Source organism: Dipteris shenzhenensis, chromosome 9 (assembly GCF_047967505.1).
Source record: "Dipteris shenzhenensis isolate YYH24624 ecotype China chromosome 9, Dip_SZ_1.0, whole genome shotgun sequence".
Lineage (NCBI taxonomy): Eukaryota > Viridiplantae > Streptophyta > Polypodiopsida > Gleicheniales > Dipteridaceae > Dipteris > Dipteris shenzhenensis.
The window spans coordinates 52432393-52451918 of record NC_141604.1 but is presented as its reverse complement, the minus strand read 5'-3'; the positions used below and the strand labels follow the sequence as shown (position 1 = coordinate 52451918).

Sequence of the window (19526 nt, the reverse complement as noted above, 5' to 3'; positions counted from 1 at the left end):
TACCCTGTAATAGTTGGTACGATGATGAGTGTAAGGCTTTACGCTGTCAACTTAGATTCGAAACCAAAAACAGTCTTACGAGCGCACCAGATACGCTACGCGAATATCGTAGACTGGTACGGAGGAAGAAACTAGATTTTGTTTGTCGGAACGAGGAGGAGCTAGTGAACATTTTGTTTAGTAACAACTCTAAGGACTTCTGGCAGAGATTTCTAGAAGGACGGTCCCCTCCGCCACTCACTGACACTCAGATCTGGTTTGATTATGCACGCACACTTTATGACATCCAAAATCAGCCAGTCCTTAATCTCTCACACAGGCCTCGTCCCATATCCTGCACCCTCTTCACTAGAGGAGGGGTAAAGGATGCCGTAATGAAACTTCATAATGGCCGAGCGAAGGATCATGAGGGGTTATGTACTAAGTTCATTGCATATGGGATTAACCTCCTAGTCCCGATCTTAGCAAAGCTTTTTAATGGCGTTGTTTGTTTGGGGTTTCCACACACTTGAACCATTAACACTATCTCACCCATCCACAAGGCAGGGGATCCCATGAGCCCGGAGAACTACAGGACCATTATGATTGGACATGTTATGTCCAAGATTTATGCATCAGTACTTGACTCCGAGGTTAGCAGAATTGCAGAGTGTCGAGGACTTAGAGCAGCAAGACAGGACGGATTCCGACGTGATCATGGAACCATGGACCACATTCTTAGGCTCAGATGTATCATCGAGGAGGCGAGGTCACGGAAGCAGAGGGTTTATGGTTGCTTTGTGGATTTTCGCAAGGCATTTGACACGGTTCCGAGAGCCGCCTCATACAGCGCCTACAAGACCTGGGTTATGACCAGGAGATCATTTGGGTTGTCATGGCACTTTACGAGAGAGTTTCAGACAGAGTTCGGGCAGGATCTGGATGGACAGATGAGATCATGAGCACCATCGGGATCAAACAAGGGTGTCTTTTGTCGCCTACCTTGTTTGGCCTCTATATTGACGAGCTTGAGACAGTGATGCAGACACATGGGGGTGTAGGTTGCTCTCTTGCGAGCACGTTGATCCAGATATTGCTCTACGTAGATGACGTGGCTCTCTCGTCTTTCTCAGCAGAGGGGCTTCAGAGACACCTAGACGCACTACAGTCCTTTTGTGAGTCTCATGATTTGAAGGTCAACCTGGGTAAAACCAAGGTGACGATCTTCAATACATCTCGAGCCATCATGCGTCAGAAGCAATTCACATTTGAGGGGTCACCTTTGAGATAGTTTCATCATACACTTATGTTAGGGTTATCTTCTCCAGACCCAGCTTCACTATGAGACCCACGATGTAGGCACGCTTGAGCAGAGGATATGCTTCATTGGCCAGAGTAGAGAGGCAGTGTCTTCGCTCGCACTTTCAGGATCCACACACCAAGGGGTTGCTTTTTTACTCCTTGGTTCGCCGCCCCAGTGGGGATGTACTTCAGCCCTTGTTGGAGGCTAGACTTGTCAGATACAGAGTGGACCCGTGCGGAGCGGCTAGAGGTTCTCATGTTATCACGGATGATTCGTGGTAAGCCATCCGTTCCTCACCAGATCATTCAGGCTAAGTTTGGGTCACCTCCTTTATAGCTAGATGCTGCATTTCAGGTCATCACGTATTTGTACTGAGTTAGGGAATATGGGGATTACACCTCGGGGCGTAGCTAACTACCATGGATAGCTCTATCCTCTTCTATGGTACTTGCAGCAGGAGGAGACCATAGGTGCTGGTATGCATGTACAGAGAGATGGTTTGAGCGACTGGGGCTCCACATGGATAGACTACCTCCCTTCGAGTACAGCATGGATGCTCCGTTTTCTCCCCTTCTATCACACGAGGTCAACCAGGTTATCCGTGAGGATCTACTACAGCTACACACATTTCGGACCTGGTTGGGACCGAGTGAACTCCTAGTGAAGCTTAGCTTCTACAGAGATTACTTCTTACATATCACAGCGGAGGGTTTCATTGATCCACTAGGATACATGCAGATTCACCTACCCCACTCGCCGAGGATCTCTCTTGGGTAGTTCCGGGTCTCTTCACATAGACTTCGCATCGAGAGTGGCAGAGTAGAGCGACTACCCAAGGAGAGGCGCATATGTACACTATGTGACATGCAGGAGGTTAAGACAGAGCAGCACTTCATCTTCAGGTGTCCTATGTACTATGAGATTCGAGATCGTTTCCACTACCTCTTCAGGGATAGTTATGGAATTTTGGCTTGTTTCTCTCCTACCCAGACCAGCGGTGTTTGGCTGGTTTCATTCATGAGGCACTTAGACATCGCGAGAGGATACTCCGAGCACGGAGACAGGAGCAGACTTCTTCCTCGGCTGATCCCTCTCAGAGCTCTATCACGGAGTTCTTTCAGCTTGATCACATGGACCTCCACGAGACGAGACCTTGACATGACCGTGACCCGGAGCCTGTGACCCGACAGTTCAGAGAAAGGGTCGACACACAGATCACACTTAGGGACATTCCCTCCTTGTTTAGAGTCGGAGCCCGACCGACGGGGGTCACAGTAGCCCTGGTCAGACGCAGAGCTACGACCAAGAGACGTGCCAGGACCACACCTCTCAGTGGTTGACAGCACTCTATTGCCGACTTCATGCCTCCACTGCCTCATCCATCCTAATATCTTGCTGTTGTCGATGATGATGATGATATTGATGATGATGTTGATATTGATATATAGTCGACCATCGACATGACTATGTTGTACTTAGGACTTAGTACTGCCATTCTGCATTTTTGCATTTTGCATTGGTATGGATGCTCGTTTAGTAGCTCCACTACCACAGCTCGTTGTATCAGGATTTTCACAGTCTCATAGAACCATCGGTCTTCCGAAGACTTTAATAAACTTTCTTTCTTTCTTTCTTTCTCCACTTCCAATTCCCATCCTCCATCTCTATTCCCAGCCCCCTTCCTTCAACCAACTCTTCCCCTTGTCTTCAGTGCTCTCTTAATATTGTGGATTTTGGAAGGAAAGGGTTGAACTGAGGTTCTAGTTTTGCAGTCAGGCAGTAGCCTTCTTACACTGTCCAATCTACTGCTTTTCTTTCGGACCTTCTCAATTCCACTTATTGTCCTCTTTTTCCACAATCCACTTTGCCCCAGCAACTTTTATCCCTCTGCACAGTGCAGCCTACTCTCTTTCGGATTTCCTCTCTCGAGTCTAAGCTCACAAGAGGTAACGACAATGGATTCACAATCTACATGATATAAGATGTATCATGTTTCATATACTCGGAGTTTTTATTTAGAATTGAGATCCATGATTCTCAGCTTTCCTTTTCTTTTTGATGGCGCCCTATTTGATTATTGAATTTTGTCTTGTGGATGTTAGTTTACATGATGCCAAAGTCCCTTCATCTAGTGTTTGTAAAGCACACCATCATTTTGTTACCAAAGACTTTTGGTTCTGGTGTTAAGAAAGTGGAAGTGCAAGCATTGTGATGTCATTGTTAGCACTTAGCCTTGGTATGGCCTTTTAGGCTAGTTAGGACATTTTATCCTAGTCTTGTGAACCAATTGACTTTGGGGCCATATGTGGCCACTTATCAATTTGCAAGTACTTCATTTCTCTTAGCTATTGTTTGCTCCTTGCATTCCTTTTGCACTCTATTGCTCCCTGCACCCAACAGTGGTATTAGAGTAGGATTACTTACTCCAACGTGCTTTCTTCCTTGCTTAGCTCCCGAGCCAGCAGCTCGTGATTTTTTCTCTAGAAATTGCTGTTATTTGCAATGAATTTTGCTTGATATAGCCGAATTTGGGTTGATTTGCATTTGCCCATTTGCAGAAGTAATAGCATTCGAAGACAATTCACATACGTAGATGATCTGATTGTGACTGGAAGCAATGATAGCTTCATTAAAAAGTTGAATCAAGACTTATCTGCAGAGTTCGACATGAAAGATCTTGGACTTATGCATTATTGTCTTGGTATTGAGTTTTGGAGAGATTCAGACAACACCTTCATGTGTCAGCTTAAATATGTTGACAGTCTTCTGAAGAAGTTTCAGATGGCAGATTGTAGCCACTCCCATGGAACATGGTTTGAAACTTACAGAAAAGCCTACCGTCAATGACATGTACTATCAGCAGCTCATTGGATCTCTTATATATCTGACTATCACACGGTCAGATATTTGTTATGTAATAAGTTCACTTGCACAGTTTATAACAAATCTTAAATAGTCTCACCGGAATGCAGCCAAAAGAGTCTTGAGATACATCAGAGGTATAAGACAGTTTGGATTAGAATATAGAAGTCCTCCAAGGTTACATGGATATTGTGACAGTGACTATGCTGGAGATAATGAAACCAAGAGATCCACACAAGTATTTTCATTTTTCCTTAGTCAAGGTGCTATATCATGGTTGTCAAACAAACAACAAACTGTTTCTTTGTCTTCAACAAAAGCAGAATATAGGACACTCACTACAGGTGCATGTGAGGCTTTATGGCTCATAAGACTATTGTCAGAAATAGATTACTTTGATGAATCAAAGCCAATAACAATATACTGTGATAATCAATCGGCTCAATCATTGGCCAGGAATCCAATATATCACTCGAGCATAAAGCACATTGATGTCAGAGAGCACTTCATCAGAGAAAGAGTGTTACTTGGTGACATCACACGGCATCATTGTGATAGCAAAGAAAATGGTGTAGACATCTTTACCAAACCACTTAGCAAAGAGCTTTTCGAGAAGCACTGACAAGCTCTTGGTTTGACTCAGAGGAAGGACATTCGCATTAAAGAGGTGTGATGGAATGTAATGCTCAATCCTTCTTCGATTCCCGAGAATCATTACCTTGAGGGAAGACCTACTTCATGTTGATATGAGGGAAACTGTCGAGGAACCATCTCAACATCATATGTTCAATATTGTGCATAGCACTAACCCAATAGAGTGCTATAAAGGAAAATGTTAGATGTCCTAACACTACCACTATTGCTAATGCTAACCCTAACCCTAATCTTAAAAGGGGTTTTAATATATTCTACATTTTCAACTAAATCTAGTGTACAATTAGTCATTTATGGTGTGCTCTCTAGCTGTGCCCTCTCTCCTCATCTCCACTCTTCTCCTCTTCTCTCTTCATATTTTGTGAAAATGCTTGTGTATTATATTACATACTCTCAACTATACTACTGATAATCATGGGAGCTAGCACCATAACTTTCCACGCAGCCAACCTTGCTGGAGTGTGAGAGTACACACAGAGAAAATCAAAATCTGAAAACATACGTGAAGGTCCCTTCTCCCTCTCTCACTAACTCCAACAAGCCCCATCTCCCTAGATGGATCTAGATGCCACATGCCATCATTATAGGGCCTTTCCTAATGCATCTTTTTTTTTTACCCCTCTCTTGGGATACTTTGAAATTCTTTGCCCCTAGGCACATTTCTTGCATTAGGCCCTTAGCCTTAAATCCACCTAGTCTGGTGCTATCAGCCGTCACCTAGGACCTTGACATTAATTCCCTCCCGATCATTTACATGAAGCGCAAATAAATATATTACAAACGTAGATCCTTAAGGAAAATGTCGACTGATTCTTTCGAGGTCATGCCACCTCAGCTAGAGCGTAACATTCCTTCCCTCTTCAGACATCAGCGTCCTTGATGATAAAGTCTGGGAACACTCTCTGCAACTGGTATACGGATTTTTAGGTAGCTTCTGATAGAGGCTGACCATGCCATGCAACCAACACCGTGGGTATCTTTTGATTTCGCACTTGCATTGTTCCTCGGACCAGTATTCTTGTTGGTTTGCGTCTTGCATTATCCTCTATCTCCTGAAACAAAACCACACCTTCGATTAGTGAGTCACCAATATGCAAAAATTTCTTTAAACGAGAAACATGAAACACGGGGTACACCTTGCAACCCTGTGGCAATTCTAATTTATAGGCTACCTTGCCTATTCTCTTTAGAATTAACCACGGCCCACAATATCGAGGTGATAACTTAGCACACTCTTCGGAAATAAAGGACGTCGAGTGCGAAGGAACCCTGAGAAAAACTTTTTCTTCTTCCTTAAATTCTCTTATAGACCGGTTTTCATCCGCATACGCCTTGGCTCTATCCATAGCCTGGCGGATATTAGCTCTCGCAAGTGCTAGCATCTCCCGCATGTGAACCACAAAGTTCGCGACACTAGGCACTTTCTGAGGTACTCCAACTATAGTTGGATTCGCTGGTCTATAACCATAGTTTATTTTAAACGGACTGAACCCTGTAGAGGAATGTTTTCTATCATTGTAGGCAAACTCCAACAATGGCAACCACTTGTCCCATGTATGTTGCCTCAATGACACATATGCTGTGAGCATATCCTCTAAAATTTGGTTGATTCTTTCTGTCTGACCATCCGTTTCTGGATGATCCCCACTTACTCATTCGCAACTCAGTCCTTAGTGTCTCAAATACCGCAGTCGAAAAATATATATCTAATAAACAAATCTGCCACTTGCGGGGCACTAACTGACTCCCTAGTTGGAATGAAGTGAGCCATCTTGGTAAGATGATCAACCACCACAAGGATAGAATCATATCCACCTTGTGTCGTAGGCAGACCTACGATAAAGTCCATGGAAATGCTCTCCCACTTACTTAGTGGTATCTCCAAGGGCTGTAAAAGTCCGGGTGGCTTCATCTGCTCGGCCTTACTTACCTGACACGAAAAACGTGTCACATATTCATGAATATGCTTTTTCATCTTTGGCCAAAAGAAATCTCGCTTCACGAGATCATATGTCTTCTCGACTCCTGGATGTCCCGCACATGGGCTATCATGGCATTGTCGAATGACTCTCTGCCTGAGATCATTTTGATTAGGTACTACTACCTTGCCATTTCTTTTCAGCATACCATCCCTTATGGTATATCTTGCATAAGTTTGGCCTTTTCTGGATGCCAGGTCATCCTTTTCGTTTTCCCCGGGTTTTAACACATGAGCCTTAGGCCAAAGGCTCTGGACAAACTCGTCCACCTTTTGAGTTTCTCTAATCTCGGTCATTAGAGCACTCTCTAATAACGTGAAACTTATGTTATGCATAATGCGTGACAACGCATTAGCAACTCTATTATCTTTTCCTCTTCGGCACCGAATCGTCAAATTAAACTCATGCATGAGCTCTGCCCACCTAGCTTGGCGGCCTCTCAAGTCAGGTTGTTTACAAAAATGTTTCAGAGTATCATGATCAACATCCACATAAAACTCTGGAAGGCTCTGCGTGCAAAACTGGAATCTCAGTTCATCCGTCTCCATTGAAATAGGGGCTGATTCCTGAAATAGTAATGCGTTGAAGAAGGCTGAAGGAGGGGGGGGCTGCAAGAAGGGAAAGTTTGGCTGAAGGGGGCTGAGGATGGAGAGTGGAGGATGGGGATTGGGAGTGGAGAGCTGAAGGAAGGGAATGGGAGTAGAGAGTCTTTTGAGACGAGAAGAGAGCAGAGGAGAGAGGCCGAGGCAGATGCAAAAAATGATGCGGGCGGCAGAGGCAAAAAGCAGTGCAGTTTTGATATCCATGCAGGTTAGTATTGACCAACGGTACGTGTGCCATATGGTACGGAATATACTGTACAGAAAATTATGATGGTACGTATACTATGGCTCCCCTGATTGTTCAAATACGTTCCTGAAGTGCTCAATGCAGTAGTACAGCCTCTGAGGTTGTCTGCATAGAGTTTCATATGTTGGTGAGCCAGAATAATCTTCAGGCTGTCCCAACCATATGCCAGGCATATACTCTAGAGAACCTCATGGCTTATTGTCCTACTGTTATGAAGGTTATGGATAGCATCCCTAAGTTTTTATTGCATGCAATGATGTGGATAAGTAAGAGGTTGATCATGTATGTCATGTGGGTATTTGCATGACTATTCCTACCTGTAGATCTTAGACGTTTAAAGGGGGTATCCAAGACCTTCAGGTAAGATTTTTTAGAGTTATTGTTCAAGAGGTGCTGAATCATTCCCTTTGTGTTTTCTTTTAATTCCTCTATATTGTAAATTGGTTTGCGTGCCATAGAGGATCCCCTGGGCCGTATCATCACACTATTAGGAGATTAGGTGGGGCTTTTTTCATAGATTTGACTGTAGAAGGGAAAAGATTGGTAAGCAGGTGTGCGTGGGACAAGATGCTGGGGTATCGTGCATGTGTGTGAGACAACTTTTTCATGATAGGAGGGGAGTCGTTGGATAGTTGCTAAGACTGTGTGGAAAGAAGAATGGTATACATCAGGTCTCTGAAAACTGCCTGACCCTCCCATGAAGCTCTGCTACTGTTTCAAGAAAACTATCATTGCAACAGTGCACTTGGATAGTAGAGGAAGCACATAAGGTTTTGGCTTGAGTGGGTTGGTGTTTGCCTTGAACCATACTGCCTTAAGCATGGCTTAAGGAGGCACTATATACTGCCTCAATGGCTGTGGACTTGGTCTACACTTTCCTTCTATGTTAATTCTAGTTTTGATATAGTTTTGAAGCTCTGTCCCTGGCTGTGCTTGTTCAATCACACTGGTGTCACAATTGGGACCCAGTAGACTGAGCTTGAGAGTGTTCCTTGACACTTCAGCAAGCATGAACGCTAGGGTAATGGTTCGATCTGATGACTTACAGCTCAGTCTTCAGATTGTATGTTCCCTTTCAAGTCAAAGTTGTAGTAAGAGAATGCAACGCCTCCAATGATAGTTTTTGTCTAGTCTTAAACATCAACATATCAATGTTATCATTCTGCTATCTTTTTCTCAAGTGCGTAGCATGGGGAAGTTTATGGGTAACTTATTATTATTATGGAAAGACTTGGAATTCCTTAGGAGGTGTTGTACCATACATTCAGTTTAACACATTTTATCAGAAACAGAATTGATTGACTGCAGCTGTCTTTCTGTTTAGGCTGGGAATTATGTGACGGACGAGGTCACCCATACACTGGTGGTGGTCATTAGCAATGCCCTTGATTTGCAAGGTTACACTGTTAGATCTCTATATCGTGCCTTTCAAGATTGGAATGGGCAGGTGAGAAGTTCTTAATATATGATGGTTGTAAAATTGTTGGAATGGTACCTGAGTGTTCGTAATCTGACATTTGGTACTTGGTTCACACATACAGGAAAGCTTTGCGCAAGTAACAGTTTGGTGCATAGGGGAGTATGGAGAAATGCTTATCAATCATACTGGTGAACTTGAAGCTGAGGATCCCATAACGGTCAGTTGTCTCCACCGTAGAGTAGCTGCAGTTATTTGTGTGTGAGGACATGTTCTGCTTTATCCTGTCAACACAAATTTGTGAAGGAACATTTGGCCCATCATTGATATTGAATTGCATTCAGAATTTATTCTGTCGTTGAGCACAAGATATTGGTGTGAGCATCTCTGACAAATGTTGCCAATGCTATCATGTAAATGCTGTGTTGCCGAAAGTTTGCAATATAAATACGAGTAAAATCCAAGAAATTTAAAAGGGAAAATACTCACAAAACATCACAGCCAACATAAGTGGGCTATAGCGTTATATTCCAAAACAGCCATTGAGGCAGTATATAGTGCCACCTTATACTGCTTTGTGAACAGGAGTAGTTGCTGCAATGCACACTCTGAGGAAAGCTGCTACTCTGTTTCTGTGATAGAGCAGCAATGTGATACGGAATGTTGTTGTGGATGGTGTGCTAAAAAAAGACTGGAGGTTTACGTTATTTTACTCCTAAAGAATATGTGAGATTTTGTTGTGATAGGCTAGAATGAACGAATCCTATCAGGAGAGAGCTTGGACCCTGAAGTGGGACTCTATTGTAAAGGGGTTGCATGTTGTTATGAATATTTTTAAATACTGTTGTCAATTGGCTATTGCTTGAAGTGGGAATCTATTGTAAAGGCATTACATGTTAGGAATGTTTTTGAAAATGCTATTGTTAATCGGCTATTCTTCATAATATGTCTTAATGTCCAATGTTTAGGTTTTACACGTTGATGTGTACCTATTTATGTACACACATTTAAAAAAAAAAGAAAGCTTTGATTGATTATATTACAAGAATAGTCACCTCAGAAAAGAGGCGCTAGAAAATACATCCACTAAAGATCTCAATATAAGCCAAATATACATCTTGATCTATCTGGCAAGTCTGCAAGCAATCAAAGAAAGATTGCTGCAGAGAATGCTTAAAGAAAGCAAACAAAGAAAAATTGGGGTCACTAAAGACTTCACAATTGCGGTCTGTCCATAAAGTCCAAAGTGCCCAATAGTGAGCCCAAACAAAGAAAAGATGAAACTCGGTCGCTGTGGATGAAAACCAAAGAGCCAGAAAAATTTCCCAAAGAGAAGAGTCGGGAATCTGACACAATCTCTATTCTAACTCTCTCTTAGATCACGGGCGATGGCACTAGTTATTTCCACCCAGCCATACTCTCATGGATCACAGTTTTGCAACAAATATGTCTTTTCTTTTTTTCTCATGCATATCCACAAGACCCACAACTCCCTAGATGGTTCCCCCTTGCCACATGTCATCATTTTAGCCTTTTTCACTTGGTGCACCATTTACCCCACTCTTGGGGCACATTAAAACCATTTGCCCCTTGGCATTATTGCACATTTAGGTGCACCCAGGCCTTAGCACACAGAACCACCTAGTCAATGCCATTTCACCCTCACCTAGGACCTTGGCAGTTACTTCTCTTGACCATTTTATTTACGCACATTAAATATTACAAAAGTCGGTCATCTAAGAGAAAATGCCCACCGATCTTTCTGAGGTCATGCTATCTCGGCTAGAGCATAACAGAATCTCGCTCGTATTCTCTATCAAAGAGAATCTAGAAACTGCTGAGAAGAATGGCAATGCCAGAATAAATGAGGCACAATCTCCTGCGATTGCTGCAAAGAGTGTTTGAAGAAAGAGAAAGTAGAAAAAATAGGATCACCAAAGACCCTATGATTGCGATCCTTCCATAGAGTACAGAGTGCCAAGTACCGAACTCAAACAAAAAAGAAATCAAACTCTTGTCTGGGTGGATGTACATCAAAAAGCTAGAAGAACTTGCCAAAAGCAATCCGAGGAAACAGAGCTCTCAAAAGTTGCCCAAGGAAGTCCAAGAAAGCACGAGAGGAAGGACAATACCAAAAGAGATGAGGCACAGTCTCTCTCGGAGCTAGACATCTATGACAAATAGAAGAAGCAATATGTCGTCGTGCCAAGAGCTGTCCATGAGGAAGAACACCCAACAAAGCTCTCCACAAGAAAACTAGCTGACGGAGAGGAATCTTAGGATGCCAAATCTGTCTCAAACGCTTCCGCCACCATTTCATAGGGCGATGAAGATGCCAAAGCTGGTTTGCCCTTTGAGAGATAAATGGCAGAGGAAGTAGAACTTTTTAAAGAGAAGAGACAGTAATATGTGCAAACGATAGAGGACGACATAACAAGCCCACAGAAGAGAGTGTCCAATCTTGAAGATGATCCTGCAGATGCAATGGAGGAATCAGCTGAAAAGGCTGGAGCATCTAAGTAATTTTATGCCAAAGTGGACGATAATACATTCCAAGGCCAAATTTTGGAGCGGCCAAAGGAAAACAAAGGGGAATTTTTCTAGTAATCTAGCTTTTTCTTGAGGGCTGCGAGGATTCAATCAGATTGTTGACGAGGAGAAAGTGTCCAACTCAAAGGATAGCCAAGATGACGAACCAATTGAGTTGGTGGGATGATTTCGCGGGTCCATAAAAGAGAGTGCCATTCCTTGGAATGCAAAGGCAACAATTTTGATTTCTGAAAATTGACATGAAGCCCAGCAGCTAAACCATATAAAGAAAGAGCTTGCATCAGCTCAGAAAGATCCTGCTCTGTATTCACACACACACACACACACACACACACACACACACACACCTTTTTTTTGGTGAAAATTGAGTTGCTTTATATTTCAAGATCAGCATCCGAGAATAGGCTGATGAGAAATACATCAAGAGAAAACCTCAATATAAGACAGATATACATCATGATCTATGCACTTGTCTGTAAGCAATCATAGAAAGATTGCTGCAGAGAGCGCTTAAAGAAACTAAAAATTGAAAACATGGGATCACGAAAGACTTGATGATTTCTAGCCTTCCACAGAGTCTAGAGCACCCAGTAACGAACCCAAACAAAAAACATAAATCAAACTCTTTTGTAGTTGGGTGTATCCCAAAGATCTAGAAAAACTTTCCAAAGAAAGCATTTGGAAATCTGTTATGTAAATGTTGTCTAAGCAAAGTGAGAAATTCTTGAGTGGAGGAGCAATGCCAGAGTAGATATGGCACGGACTCCCGCGGAGCTAAGCATCTGCGACAACAGCTGGAGCAATATGTCTGTGTGCCAGTAGTTGTCCAGATGGAAAAACTCCCAATAGTACTCGCCACAAGAAAACTTGTTATCTGAGTGGCATTTTAGAATGCCAAATGTATCTCAATCTTTTGCACCACCACTTTGCGGTGCGAGTCATTCGCCAAAGCTGATTGAGCTTGTGAGAAACTCATGGTGGAGATAAAAGGACTTTGTATAATGAAGAAACAATAATATGTGACAGCCGTAAAGGATTCAAGAACGACCCTGGAGAGGTAATAATCCAATCATCAAGACGTTCTTGAAGCTCCAATGGTGGAATGGGCTGAGAAGGTTGAAGCATAGCTGTAATTTTTTGCCCAATGGATTTGTAATGCATACCAAGGTCAAATTTTGCAGCAGCCAATGGAAAAGAAAGAGGAAACCCATCATCTTGGATGACATCTGCCACTGAGTGGATGCCTTTTAAACTGAGGAAATAAGAGTGACGAGGTTCCCGCACTTGCAACGGAGGGACAAAAACTCGAGACCAATGTATACTCTCTACTCTGAGAGAGTTGCCTTGTAAAGAATCTCAAGGTCAAATTTTGCAGCAGCCAATGGAAAAGAAAGAGGAAACCCATCATCTTGGATGACATCTGCCACTGAGTGGATGCCTTTTAAACTGAGGAAATAAGAGTGACGAGGTTCCCGCACTTGCAACGGAGGGACAAAAACTCGAGACCAATGTATACTCTCTACTCTGAGAGAGTTGCCTTGTAAAGAATCTCATCCATTCCATTCCAAATGAGAGAGGCTATGCTTCCAATCCAGCAGCATGCTAGAAATAAAAGGGCAACCCTTAATTTTGCCTTTCACGTAACCTAAAATAAAATCCCATTGTGTAGGCTGCCAATATCCAAAAGCAGGAGTGTTGAGCTGTAATAATAAGTGACGTATCATTGTAGCATTGTCTTTCCTTTGCAAGGATATGCACCTGAATGTTAAGGATATTTAATCCCCCGTGCTTTTTTGTGAACAAAGATGCTGTAAAGAGAGTAATCTCAGACTCTTCCTGCCATGTTTTGAACATCAAAAAGTTTTCCAAAACAGTGGACATGAAAGAAGAGAAATCAACCTGGCTGAACATCATGAGAGGCAAATAAAACTGAATATAAGCTACCAGAATCGATTGAACAATTTGTAGCCTAACATGAAGAGGCCATGTTGCCAATTTCCAATATTCCAGCTTTTTTTCAGCTTGGATAAAATCCAATCAGCGTGTTGGCGATGTGTAACCGACCAACCAAAAGGATAGCCCAAATGCCGAACCATCTGATTGGGTGGAATCGTTTCCCCCGACCATAAAAGAGCATGCCACTCTTTGGAATACACCTTGACCTCTACCCGTGCCTCCACCTGTAGGAGTGATGGTGTAGCCACAGTTTTTGGCCTTTCTCATCTCCATTGACATAATCCAATAGATGTCTGCCAACAAGAATGTTCCGCACCGTAAAGCTCCACAAGGAGTAGTTGGTGCCATCCAACTTATCCTCCTGTGTGAGGACTCTCAAGACATCATTGGGATTGTTCAGAGCCATATCTGCCAGACAACTAAAAAATGCAGCAAACTAGACAAATGAAATTCCTTCCTGGGATGTAAAATGCACAACCAAAGTTTGCAAAAATCTGCCCAAAATGACAATTGCTGTCACAGCCTATCAAAGGCTTAAAATGCATCAAAATGCTCTGCAAATGCCCAAAAATCTGCAAAAAATGGCAAATGTTTGCAATGTGACTACTGAGTCCAAAACTGCTTGCAAAGCTTCCAAATAATTTGTCCACTACCAAATTGCATCCAAAATGCAAAAGCCCCAAATTGCTGCAAGAAATTGCCTCTGAAAGAGGGCAAATTGACCAAAAGCCCGAAATTTTGCAATTATCTGCAAAAGCCCTAAATTTTGTTTGCAAGATTGCAAGCAGAACCAAAAAGCCCCAAATTTTTGGAGCAGATTTTGCAACCTGAGTGCAATGCCTGCAACAAATAAAATGCCCCAAAGGTACTTCGAAAATATAAACCAAACAATGGCTATCTGCAAAGTGCACCTGTAAGAGTCACCTGCAAGGACAATACAACTGCACAAAGTACGGCTTGTGCGGCAAAATGCACAGAATTGACGGTAGCGTGTACGGCTTGTACATTGTACGAACAGGAGCTGCGCAATACCATGCAGGTACGGCTCCCACGTGCGGATAGCTTGTACGGCATATGTGTACGGGGAGTGCGCCAAGAGCAGCAGCTCTGTTGTATGGGCTGTGTACGGCAACGTATTGACATAATATCGGGACTGTACGATGGCCCTGACTGTTCCGTGTGGGAATCGTACAATGTACGGCATTGGCAACTATACGGGCGCTGAGCATGGAATGGCAACTGTATGGACGAGCTCTAATGGGAGTTGTACAGGTAGCTGCGGGCTCTGCGGACTATACGAAACTGTGTGGGTGTACGGACAAGGAGCAGGAGTAGTACGGACTGAAGGAGCTTGGGCTGGAGTAGGAGCTCAACGAGGTTTTGATACCAAATGTTGAAAACAAGGGAGCAAGAAGCAAGAGTGAGCTAGAGAGCATACCAAAACATAGAATGCAATAGACAAGATAAGGTGAGTACAAGTGAGGAGATGGTTTTGTCCAAGTGACAAAACCATACTAACCCACTAACTGTGGTTAGGGGGAAAAACCTCTAGAGAGGGAAAAGTGCCCCTAACTCACTTATGGATTACCTTGGTCACTGCCTACAATATGCCAATAATTCTAACATGATCATGCGCAACAAAGTTGATTTGAGGATATCCCAGAATGCAATGAAAAATTCATCTGTAAGACCATCCCATCTTGGAGATTTCCATCTGCCATAGGATTTTACTACTTCCAATAATTCACTTTCAGTGAATGAACCTTCAGATCTAGAATTTGCAGAGGAGAGAGAATAGAAGAAACATGCTGTAATAACTGACGCCTCGCATCAAGAACCTGTTGAGAAGGAGAATCATCTAGAACTTCCAGATCTGAGGAGAGAGAATAGAAGAAACATGCTGTAATAACTAACGCCTCGCATCAAGAACCTGTTGAGAAGGAGAATCATCTGTCCCAAATCGCTTTGAAAAATGATCCACATAGGCTGTAGCAAGTTAGGCTCTAGAGGAAGTTCAAGTACCCTCAGGCATCCGGGTTCTGCAGATATTTGCACACTGTCTCTTGTAGTGCAGACTCTTAAAATTCCTTTGAGGAGCAACTTTTGTCAAGAAAGGCTCTCTGTCACACCGGGCAGTAATGCCGAATGAGTGATGAAAAGTCTCGTGTGGGAGACCAAGGCCGGACATGCACCATCTACTGCCCAAAATGAAGAGGAGAATGTTTTAGAAGCATTTGATTGTGCTGTCCATCTGTCATAATAACATAATAAAAAACCCTAGCTGCATACTGCATCTTCTAGACAAAGCATTCCCCAATGTCCATATCAACGAATTTCCTACATCTGTTGCAGCATGCATTGAACGTGGGAAAAGATAATCACACCATTTTTGTCATATTCCTTGACTGGTTCAACAATGGCATCAACCTCAATTGTGATGCCCACTGTAGGGACAGGCATCTTCCAATCTTTCTTGGTATCTTCAAACCCTTCATGCATACCTCCAAATCCAGTTGCTCTTGTGCGAGACTTGAACAACGTCAACTTGACCCATCACATACTTCCGCTTTTTATTATGAGAAACTCTTTCTCTGGTATGAGTTTTATCAAGCTGATCAGCAGCCATTTTCACAGTTATCTACACCAAATCTGAGAACTCCAAAGGAAGAGGTGATATAAACAGTATATTTCATTAAACCTAGCACACTGTCTGTCTGTCTGTCTGTCTCTCTGCGCGTGCGTGCACACACACACACACACAAACCCCTCAAGCATCCCTCATGCTTATTCTCATTTCTAGCATTTTGATCCTACTAGAGAGTGTACAAGTTTGCTGGAAGACACAAAATTGAGACGTCGCACTGTAATCTTTTTTGTTTAAAGGTTTACTATGTTTAATTAGGAGCAGCGTTCTAAAAACAGTATTTCTCATGGAGCAATGAAATAGTAGAAAGGTAGCTGTAAATGTGAAGGTCTGCCTTGAGGAACCTTAATATTAGAAGAAGACACAAAAGGGAAGGGAACCTGGAGAGAAGTGAGTGCAGAGGAGATTTGCTTAGAGGATTAGGAAGGAATCCTTGACTGTGCCTCTTACAAGTTTGTCTTTGAAGCAGGTCACAGAGTCTGATGCAGTGGATGTGGTGGAGAAAGTCTTGAAAGATCCACGTGTCAAACCTGAAACCCGTGCAATTGCTCTAACGGCATTGTTAAAGCTGTCCTCGCGGTTTCCAATGTGTACGGGGTCAGTAGTTTGCCTTTCATCATTAAAAATTTATCTTACAGTGTGTGGTGCTATGTGCAAGTACAGCAAGAATACAATTTTATTAGATGAATCGGATGTTTTGCATGAAACAGAGATTGAATCTTCTTGTTTTTCTTAGCATGCCTAGCCTTGTTTCACTTTGCTTTCGAAAAGATAAATTTTTACGGAGGACCTTTTGTATTGGTGGATTCTACTATTTTATAGGGAGTGCCTTAAGAGCGTACACATTGTTAAAATTTGGAAACATTGTTAAGACTTTTGTGCTGAGCAGGCCTCTATGTAGTCATGTGAGACTTGTTGTGATGATGTTTGGGAATTTTTCAGATTGTGCGATCATTCTCTCCTTTGAAGTCATGATGCTTGTAGCTTTTTTTTGACGTGTTTGTGATTGCTGTATACTACAACTAAACTCTTGACGTGGGTTCTTAGCCTTGTCTCTCCAGTATCATATTCTGTAGCAGCTTGTGGGTCATCTGTAGGTGTACTGGTTTTAAGATTGCAAATTTGGACTAGTTGTACTCCCCTAATTTGCTCTATGTACTGTGTATGTATAATATATGGTTGGGGAAACATTTCTTCACCCACTTGGTCCATTTAAGCTATCAGATTTCAACACAGGATCAGAGGTTGATATATACGATAAACGTGAACAACCTGAATATAGTGGTTTACACATTATAAAAATGCCTCACATTGACTCAAACATTTCTGATTTGGCAAAATATGGAGTCATTTCTTCCCAATTCCATAGATTTTCCCGCCTTTGTACAACTAAGGAGTCTTTTATTACTCATTGTAGTAATTTGATCACTTTACTATTACACAAGAGGTATAATCCAAGGAAAATAATGAAAAAAGTTCGCACATTCTTAGATATGAAGTCTTTTATCTATGGAGTTTCGGCCTTAGGTTTGTTTAGAATGATTGAACATAAGCTGAAAACAAAAAGCGGGGAGCTGAATAGCCCGTTTTTCTTTTAGTTTCAAAAGAGAGTTTGTTTGAGTATACTTGTGCTTTCTAAGTTAGAAATGTATTTTTGCCTCTTTGCAGAAACGAGACATAAGTGTAAAGTGCCATTCAACTTTTTATGTTTTAATTAAGAGAGAGAGAGAGAGAGAGAGAGAGAGAGAGAGAGAGTTTCTAGTTTTTTGGAAGTTTTTGTTTCTTGACCTACTTGTTTATTTTTGCTTAAGTCTCCTGCTTCGTTTCTTCTTTATTTCTTGTTTTCATTCTCTTTTGTTTATTTGACGTATTTTAGTAAGCACTGGGTTTGCCCAAGAGACTCCGTGGGTCTTTAGAAACCCAGTATAGCTACTTATGCTTGGGCATTGATGACGACATAAGTGTTGCTTTGCTTGCTAAGTATGTCTTCCTTTTGCTTTTCATAAAAGTTTTTGTTTACCTCTTTTTTCTTCTCTTTCATTTTCTCTTTTATTTTCTTTGTAGATTTTTTAGAACAATAAAAATTCTAAATTTGTATGATTGGACTTATTCTAGTCTTACAAAGGTATATCAGATTTCAACACAATTTGTCCTTGCTTTCATAGAAGCCCGACAAAGAGACTGAAGTCCAATCAAACTGTGATTATCAACCAGCTATTCATCACTGTGGAGGAGAAATGCACCCAACCACATAGGTTGAGGAATCTTGAGAGCTCTTTTGGTCTTGTATATCGAGGTCAGTTCACAGTGGGTCACAACTCTAGGTGCCAAGAGAAAGGGAGAGGTAGCATCCCATCCCTAAATGATAGGTGATACCAAGGTATTGAGAAAGGCTATTTTTGTTCCAAATCTCTACAAGAATCTTCTTTTGGCATATGCAATAATGAAGAATGGTAAGGCACAAGGATAAATGATAGTAGCGGGGGATGTAGTCAACAATGGTACTTACAGGCAACACCATTACAGCTCATACCAATACCGACTCCAACAAGTTGTGGCATGAATGGTATGGTTATCTCAACATGGACACATTGTCTAAGGTGCAAAAGAATGGATTGGTGGAAGGATTTACCAGGATTCATCGATAGTCATAATTAAATCTTGCACGGGGGCAAGCAAGAAATATAACCATTTCCCATACTCTAATTAATTCACACAGACATTTGTGGTGTTGTGAAAACTTCATCACCCAAAGGAATTCTATATTGCTTAACTTTGATTGATATTTACTGCAGGAAAACCTGGATCTCTTTCTTGAAAGAATTAAAAAACATCTAATAAATTCAAGCATTGCTTGGCCTTGGGGGAAGATGAAACTCTAAGAAGATCAAGACTTTCAACACCTACTAGGAGAGTTAGTTCATCTCCAAAAAGTGTGACTACTGCTGTGAATCATGAGGAATCAAGTCCCAACTATAAAGGTGTCTTATAAACTTGACCAAATGTGACATGGAGCAGAAGAAGCTGTCTATTGAAGATGCTGAGGTCAATGCTTAAAGGCAAAGGTCTTTCCAACACTTTTGGCAAATCTAGAATTTACGTTGTTACTTGATTTTGAGTATGATAAAGGCACTAGAGGGAAAGCCTCAAGATGAGGCCAGCTTTAAATTAAAAGACTTCTATCCAACATTTGTTTAGGAGCTCAAAATATCTTATCAGAATGGAAAGGGAAGATTTTGAAGAAAGTTGCTTTGAAACTAGAAGAAGTCCCTTCGGTTAATTGCTCAAAGCAAAGTAACCATCTTTCTAAAGAAGATGAAACTCTTCTTCGAA

General features: G+C 42.0%; 1 protein-coding gene across 2 annotated transcripts in view; it reads left to right on the top strand.

Annotated features, from left to right (window-relative positions):
- LOC147898820 (AP-1 complex subunit gamma-2-like) overlaps positions 1-19526 on the top strand; it is a 127047-nt gene that overhangs the window by 45536 nt on the left and 61985 nt on the right. For both annotated transcript variants that reach the window (XM_087378800.1, XM_087378801.1), the window contains exons 10-12: positions 8951-9073; positions 9168-9263; positions 16663-16790. In XM_087378800.1, coding sequence (XP_087234926.1) covers positions 8951-9073; positions 9168-9263; positions 16663-16790 — 347 coding nt within the window. The remainder of the gene's footprint in view (positions 1-8950; positions 9074-9167; positions 9264-16662; positions 16791-19526) is intronic.